Below are 8,905 nucleotides of genomic sequence, written 5' to 3'. Positions count from 1 at the left end.
AAAAGCGAGCACCACGCCACAGGCACGACAGCCAACACACACGCACGGCAACACACCGCACGCACCGCACGCACGCACGCACACAACAGACAGCACACACCACAGCACACCACCAATACAATCCAGACTACGATCCAGAGCACACAACACACACACGCACACTACTACATCATATCGAGAGACACGCACAAATCTTCCAAGATTAATAAAAGAGATCTATGAATTGAAGACAACTATAATCTTACCTGAAGGAAAATAAAGTTAATCTGAGTTAGGTCCATAATATTATAATTATTTATTATTATTCATGAATTATTATGGATCCAGCTCAGATTAACTTTATTTTCCTGTGATCTATAGAGATCCGATAAAAATTTCAATCAATTATAACCCTACCGTTTGAAATATGTAGATATGGGAAGTATTTCAATAAGAATTAGACTAAATGTCGTTCACGCCTTAAATATAGGAACTTATGTTCACACATGAAATTCCTCCACTGCTTGAAAACTGGCCTAGGCCTACATCTAGGAAGAACAGAGGCAATTCGCACACAGCGAGTGCTATCATTCAGGTACGGGATGAGAAAGGCTCCTGTGTATGAACATACCTAACATCAGGGTCGGTACGATGTTAACAACGCTCCACCACAGGACGTTCAAACGGCATGCTTCTAAATTACGACGTACAAACTTATGGTTGCTGTCAAATTTTCATCTATGAAAAATGTTTTCTATTGTTGAATTCACAAAATTATTGTTACGTTCAATTAAACGTATGATATTTTCCAGTATATTTAACAAGGTATGTAAAGCTTAGTATCCTAATCGCGTGCATTATAATAGACTTTTCACATCTTTAGGACAGAATCACAACCGCGGTTTCGTTCTTTCTATTACATGCATCACTTACGCCTCCACTTGTAAAGCAAATGTAAGGGAAGCGCCAGATGTTACCGAGTCCGACTGCACAGCCCACACAGCTCAGGAAGAAATCCAGCGATCCTGTCCAGTTGCCACGAGCTTTATTCTCATCGCAGCTTCTCGATGACTGAATCACTCCATTCTCTGATGATTTACCTGACACTATATTTTCTCCTGCCATCTTGCACAAAATTTGAAGATTCCCTGCAAGTAGGAAAAGATGTTAACGTTTATTGACGCGTAGACGAGTGTGTACACGGCGTTTATAATTGCAAGACATTAGCAGACAACCTGTAAGCTGTTACTTATTAAAGATCAAGCAATCTTTCCCGAATGTTTGGCCTATAAATATTTTCTGAATTCTTACACGTATCTGCACGGATTATTCCGCCACAGTGCTATAATTTTACCTTTTTACAACAGGCGTTATTTTACCGACCGCAAGCGCAGGAAGCAGCGCGAGTGGACTATGCTCTGTTCCGGCTGTAAACGTCTATACTATTCCTGCGTTTCCTCTGTATGTCAGTTATAACTGTGGAAAATCTATTGACGGCTTCAAGAAAGACCTGCCTTTTAGTTTGTGATTTCATTGCATTGGGCAGAGATTTCAAAGCGAGCTATCAGCTAACGATACCATTGAGTGTGGAACCATGTCGCTAAATCGTGATACGGTGCTGGGTGTAAAAATACTAGAGTCCCTTAATTTATAGAGATATATATTATAGATTATATATAGTGTCTAGCCAGGTACTTTAAAAATATCCCATTATAGCGCGACCTATATTCGCAAGAGAATTTAGAGACAGTTGCAACCGAGTCTACGCCATGCGTCGAAAAACACGGCGTTTAAAATACCCAAACTCGATAAAGACTGGATTGTCAAGATTTTTTATGGCCACAAACAACGTTATCGTTATGTCAGTTATAACTGTGGGAAATCTATGTGACGACTTCAATGAAACACCTGTCTTTTAGTTTGTGATTTCCATTGGCGAGATTTCGAAGCGAGCATCAGCTAACGATACCATTGAGACAGAGTGTGGAACCATGTCGCTAAATGCGTGATACGGTGGCTGGTGTAAAAATACTTGAGTCGCTATATTATAGAGATAGAGATTATAGATTATATATAGTGTCTAGCCAGGTACTCTAAAAATATCGCATTATAGCGCGACCTATATTCGCAAGAGAATTTAGTCTACGCCATGCGTCGAAAAACCTATATAGAACCTACGACCTTATGACCTTATTCGGCGATCTGTCTAGCCTCCAAAAGGTCGTGTCAAATGCCCGTGGTCGATAATCTGTTTTATAAGCAGCAATTAAAAAGCTCGCTCTCGCTGTATGCCATGATTACCTACGCACGCGATGGTTTGACAATCATTGCCTTCCACTATTTTGAAATTGTCCACAACTGTCCACCATTGTCCGTGTACCGCCGTAATCCGTTAGAATGTCATATTTTTACGTCTACACGTGTTTATTTTTGCCGAACAACTACCGCATCTTGCTCCAATCTCTAAAAGGCACTGTCAAATAGCCATTATTATACTGGAAGAATGTCGAGACCTCGAAATCTTGTAGGATTGTCATAGAGTAGAGATTGTAGCACGGTACAATCTCATAGAATCGTGGCAGGTATGCGTTCCTGCCGATGTTTGTAGTGCATGACTGTAGCGTGCACGAGATCTTGCAGCAGGCGTAGAGATTGTAGAGCGAGACGGTATGTAACGATGGTGACTTTATTAGTAACTTAACACATACAAAATATATACATATAGACCTACATACTACATCCTAGCCGCCCTCACAGCTCTAAAACTAAACCGACAACCTTAAAAACAGCCTATGGCGTAGTCTATGGCCTCGGCTAGGTAGTAATCATATAGCAATGCATTAAAATGTTAATTAGCTTTAAAATTAAATTATCCTATTTCATATCAGAAACTCTCTAACTAAAACGACAACCTTATAATAAAATAAAAACTGGCGCTTATTATCTGCGCTATATAAGGTACATTAACTACTATTAATGGTGGTACTCACCTTAACGTGAGGGGTATAGACAAATGAAGGGAGGAATGTTTGCGCGAACAGCAAGAATGAGCCAAATATTACGGGGTTCTATTAACCAGGTGCTAAAGATTACTTGCCAAACAATAAATATTAGACGTGTCATATTTATAGCTCCAACTAGCAGGAATGGTCCGCCACCCCCCCTTCTTTTACACTTGATTTATATACGCAATCGCTAGCTGTGAAGGAGTGAAGTTTGATGATCTCTCTCTTTTTTTTCGCTCTCTCTCTCTGTCTCTGCCTCCCCAGTTTTCTCTCTCTCTCTCTCTATCATCTGTCACTGCCACTGTTTCTCTCTCTGCTGCTCTCTCTCTCTCTCTCTCTCTCTCTCTTTCTATCTCTCTCTCTTCTCTCTCTCGCTTTCTCACTCGCTTTCTCTTTCTGTATCTCTGTCGCTGTATAGCCGTGCTATTTTAAACATTTATCAAGACTAAAAATCGCACCTTTGTGATTATTTACTCCTGCATTTACTGTACCCTGGATAATAGGCTTTATAACAATCGTAATTGGACCATATTTCCGTCGCAAGCAATAGGCCTACCTGTTATATATACATCTACTTCAACGAGTGTGCGGCGTGTGTGCGTGTGCGTGTACGTGCGCGTGTACGTGAGTGCGCGTGCGCGCGCGCGTCAATTAGTGTTTGCAGCCGCAATATGCTGTCACTGCACATTAGCTCTAGCGTCTATATTTCTGATATAGAACTGCTACGCTAAATTACAGTCATTAATACGCCGTTTTAAACGACAGCGCTATCTTTATTCACGAAGTTTGGGCACAAAGACCCGACAATAGAGAGGTCGTATAGGTAATATTCTACTGTATATATAAATGCAGTGCTAGGTAGTAATCATATAGCATTGCATTAAAACGTTAATTAGCTTTAAAATGAAATTATCCTATTTCATATCAGAAATTTTTAGCGACGTGTTTATCATAACACTGTAGCGTCCACTCTGAGAGATGTGCCGGCATTGTAGGTTATGCACACATCGCAGGACGTCGAAGGTGAAAGATATATATATACCCATTGACTGTATTTATTGTAAGGTGCCCTGCATTAGTCGCATCCCTTTGCGTATTTTTTGCGTTTATCATCTGACTTGGTTATCATCGAGGTAATATAGCTATTTCAGGGACGTCTCACTGCAAACGTTGGCATTAGAAATGTGAGTAGTACCCGGAACCGTGCAAGTTTTAAGCATGCAGTTCTGTCTATAAACCGTGCACCTTCGGGACCTTAATTTGCCAGTACCGTACGTAGACCGATCCAGGCCATGTAGTTTTGTCTACAAACCTCGCCCCAAATGACCCGATATAGTATATCATAACTAGTAGGTCTCATGGGAGAGATAGTGATTCGCTAGATGGCGCATTATTAGTATAAATAAGTTGTGAATATAGAAATCAGTTAACCTGAACCTTAACCCTAATCCTAACCCTAACCCTAACCTTATCCCTAATTCTAAAATAAAACAAAATTAGCCAAAAATAATAAAAAATAAAATAAATAAGAGGCAAAATTAGCCAATCAGAGCCGTCCCCTAGCGGATCACTATCTCTCCTCTGTGCAAAATTTTATCATTACGCTATAGAGCTGCGTGTGCGTTTGCGCAGTGCCTGCAAAAATATTTATTATTTCAATAAAATTGTACATGAATGTATATTGTACATGAATAAATATGAATATATACATATGAATGTATATTGTACATGAATACATAAATTGTAGGGCCTACATTCAATGAAAAAGTAAAAGTGCGAATACTCGTCGCGGTAGCTTTTCGGGAAAATTTAATTGTCTCTCTGTAAAAATGATTTGATGCCATACTCTCCTGGCTACAGTCACACTTATGATATTTAAATCGGGCAATGTATGGCGATATGCGTCCTAAATGACAAACATACACACGCGCGCGCACGCACGAACGCACGCACTCAACTTGAGCGACTTCCGCCATATATCCAAGGACAGAGAAGACGACGAAGCCAGCAAGGAGACTGGTAGCACTGTTCACGACCGGTACCAGGTAACACTCTCTAAAGTATAACAACATATTCTGTCCACGCATCACACATTATTATCGTATATCCACAGTCCAAGCAACAAGTCATCATATATATGCTCATAAATCAATAGACATCAAATTTGGTCTTAATAGTATTAAAGCTAAAAACGAATCACTATATATTCTTTTACTCGTTTTGAACTTCGAAAAATACAGATAATAATTCAATATTCATAAGCAGTTGCAAAAGACTAAAACGAAAGCAATATAATATAAAGATACATTTAGTGCATTTGTTTGATTTGGGTACGGTGTAACAATAGCTCATACATTAACATGTTGTTGTGGAAACGGTTGTATGATGCCATCGTAACCACAGTACCCCAGCCTGGTCCGAGTGAGTAGAATATCTGCACAAAAGCCAAACCCCAAACCTGAAATATAAAAGTCGACAAGATATTATATCAAGTTATAATTTGTATACAGGTAGTGTTTCCGTAATTGAGATGTAGCATAACTACTGACGCAACTTTTTAATCGTATAATTACTAACAGTCATTATTGGTGAGCTGAGGTTGTCACACCTCTCACCAGCAGTATAAGGAGAATCACATAAGGGAAGGTAACGGTAAAGTACACCACCTGCACAAATCAAAACAATACAAAACAGAGTTCATCTGGACGTGTGTGCTTTATAAATAGCACATATATCGCAAATTAAATGACAATATCGCAAATATATCGCACATATCGCACATATCGCACATATATCGCAAATATAACAACAATATCTGAAACCATCTTAGACTGTTTCACAAACTTTGCGCGATGCCGCTAATTGTACCTTTCCCGTTGATTTGATGCCCTTAGAGAGGCAGACAAAAACGATGAAGCAGCCAATGCAGTAAGCGAGCAGCAGCTTCCAGTGGAAGCCACCAAGGTCGTGAAGTCCTTCAGAGATCTCCAATATAAAATTGCTGCATGTCGAGTTTAAAAAATGGTAGTTTTAATTTTAAAGAATGTGATGCGAGCACGTATAGCTCGACCAAATGTTGAAAAAGAATTAGCTAGATGTTTATTGCATATTGGGATAAGAGGTATATGGAACACCTGTCGAGCATAGAGGATAACCAATATAGAATATTATAATGCGCTACGTAGTGGAATATATTAAGAGCAAAAGAACAAAGCAAAACTATCACGTACTAAAAGAATTCCTCCGTCGCCGACGAACTCCTGGTTACGACCCCGCTGATGTTAGCTGTGCCCGCGTCTGCTGTAATGTTGTCCATCATGGCGTCTACAAGCTGCGACTGGTTAGACTCACCGGACATGTTAGAGCTGCCGAGGAGATCGTAGCCACGCTGCAGACATGCGGCAGTGTTCCACGGATTCATGCACGTCTCCCACGGCAATAGCTTCGTTAAGGACATCCCCAAGTAGAAGAGGATGTAGGCCATGATCAGGTTGTATAGGACGCAATACAGCACTGACACCAACATCATTCCGAAACCGACACCTATACATTTGAGAACGAACAATCTTTCAATATTTAATTAGAGAGATCTATGAATTGAAGACTAACTATAATCCTACCTGAAAGGAAAATAAAGTTAATCTGAGTTAGTTCTATAATATTATAATTATTTATTATTATTGATTAATTATTATGAATCCAGCTCAGATTAACTTTATTTTCCTGTAAACTATAGAGATCCGATGAAAATTTTCAATCAATTATAACCCTATCGTATGAAAATATGTAGATATGGGAAGTATAATGCGTTTGAAGGGCTGCTATTACGTTTTAACTCCGCATAGGCGTTTCAATAAGAATTAGATGAATGTCACTCACCTTTAAATATAGGACTTATGTTCCACATTAAAATTGCTCCACTGCTTGAAAACTGGCCTATGCCTACATCCAGGAAGAACAGAGGCAATCCGCACACAGCGAGTGCTATCAGGTACGGGATGAGAAAGGCTCCTGTGTATGAACATACCTAACATCAGGGTCGGTACGATGTTAACAACGCCTACCAGCACGTTCAAACCGGCAGGCTTCTAAATTACGACGTACAAACTTATTGTTGCTGTCAAATTGTTATCTATGAAAATTTTTTTTCATTGTTGAATTCACAAAATTCTTATTACGTTCAATTAAACGTATGATATTTTTCCAGTATATTTAACAAGGTCATGTAAAGCTATAGTATCCTAATCGCGTGCATTATAATAGACTTTTCACATCTTTAGAACAGAATCACAGACCGCGGTTCGTTCTTCTTCTATTACATGCATCACTTACCGCCTCCACTTGTAAAGCAAATGTAAGGGAAGCGCCAGATGTTACTGAGTCCGACTGCATAGCCCACACAGCTCAAGAAGAAATCCAGCGATCCTGTCCAGTTGCCACGAGCTTTATTCTCATCGCAGCCTCTCGATGACTGAATCACTCCATTCTCTGATGATTTACCTGACACTATGTTTCCTCCTGCCATCTTGCACAAAATTTGAAGATTACCTGCAAGTAGGAAAAGATGTTAACGTTTATCTACGCGTAGACGAGTGTGGACGCGGCGTTTATAATTGCAAGACATTAGCAGACAACCTGTAAGCTGTTCACAGTGCTATAATTTTACCTTTTTACAACAGGCGTTATTTTACCGACCGCAAGCGCAGGAAGCAGCGCGAGTGGACTATGCCCTGTCCGGCTGTAAACGTCTATACGTATTCCTGCGTTTCCTCTGTATGTCAGTTATAACTGTGGGAAATCTATGTGACGGCTTCAATGAAAGACCTGCCTTTTAGTTTGTGATTTCCATTGGGCAGAGATTTCGAAGCGAGCTATCAGCTAACGATACCATTGAGTGTGGAACCATGTCGCTAAATCGTGATACGGTGCTGGGTGTAAAAATACTAGAGTCGCTTAATTTATAGAGATATAGATTATAGATTATATATAGTGTCTAGCCAGGTACTTTAAAAATATCGCATTATAGCGCGACCTATATTCGCAAGAGAATTTAGAGACACGTGCAACTGAGTCTACGCCATGCGTCGAAAAACACGGCGTTTAAAATACCCAAACTCGATAAAGACTGGATTGTCAAAATGTTTTATGGCCAAACTACGTTTGTTCTGAAGGTATATTATGCGTGAACGGAGTAATACCGCTGTAAGACCAAGATGTGGGCCATTCCGGCCAAGTTTCGATTTAACGAAGCTGTATATATTTTTTACGGCGCATTAAACAACCTGTAATGAGGAGAGCCCTAGTATTATACTATGGTACTCGAATATTATTTCTATACGACCATACTCTAGACAAAAAAATAATGTGTTTTTATATAGGGCCTACGACCTTATGACCTTATTCGGCGATCTGTCTAGCCTCCAAAAGGTCGTGTCAAATGCCCGTAGTCGATAATCTGTTTTATAAGCAGCAATTAAAATAGCTCGCTCTTCGCTGTATGCCATGATTACCTACGTACGCGATGGTTTGACAATCACTGCCCCTTCCACTATTTTGAAATTGTCCACAACTGTCCACCATTGTCCGTGTACCGCCGTAATCCGTTAGAATGCCATATTTTTACGTCTACACGTGTTTATTTTTGCCGAACAACTACCGCATCTTGCTCCAATCTCTAAAAGGCACTGTCAAATAGCCATTATTATACTGGAAGAATGTCGAGACCTCGGGATCTTGTAGGATTGTCATGTAGCACGGTACAATCTCATAGAATCGTGGCAGGTATGCGTTCCTGCCGATGTTTGTAGTGCATGACTGTAGCTATAGCATGTATTTTGTTTCATAATTCGATTTTTTTATTTATGGTTGATTTTATCACATATAACATTCACGGATCGAATGATTCGATTCACGGATCGAAT

At 39.8% G+C, this 8,905-nt stretch overlaps 1 protein-coding gene across 1 annotated transcript in view; it reads right to left on the bottom strand.

Annotated features, from left to right (window-relative positions):
• The window catches only part of LOC106810689 (sodium- and chloride-dependent glycine transporter 1-like), a 17,962-nt gene extending 10,453 nt beyond the window's left edge, over positions 1-7,509 (bottom strand). The window contains exons 1-6 of the mRNA XM_014814123.1: positions 7,317-7,509; positions 6,864-6,995; positions 6,215-6,527; positions 5,853-5,985; positions 5,591-5,650; positions 5,339-5,442 (exon numbers count right to left, since the gene is read on the bottom strand). Of these exons, the coding sequence (XP_014669609.1) occupies positions 5,339-5,442; positions 5,591-5,650; positions 5,853-5,985; positions 6,215-6,527; positions 6,864-6,995; positions 7,317-7,509 (935 nt within the window). The remainder of the gene's footprint in view (positions 1-5,338; positions 5,443-5,590; positions 5,651-5,852; positions 5,986-6,214; positions 6,528-6,863; positions 6,996-7,316) is intronic.
• Positions 7,510-8,905: the final 1,396 nt, after the last annotated feature.

This window comes from Priapulus caudatus, unplaced genomic scaffold (assembly GCF_000485595.1).
Source record: "Priapulus caudatus unplaced genomic scaffold, Priapulus_caudatus-5.0.1 Scaffold464, whole genome shotgun sequence".
NCBI classification, from domain to species: Eukaryota; Metazoa; Priapulida; class Priapulimorpha; order Priapulimorphida; family Priapulidae; genus Priapulus; species Priapulus caudatus.
Note: the sequence above shows the minus strand (reverse complement) of the source record. Positions and strands in the feature narration are given on the sequence as shown.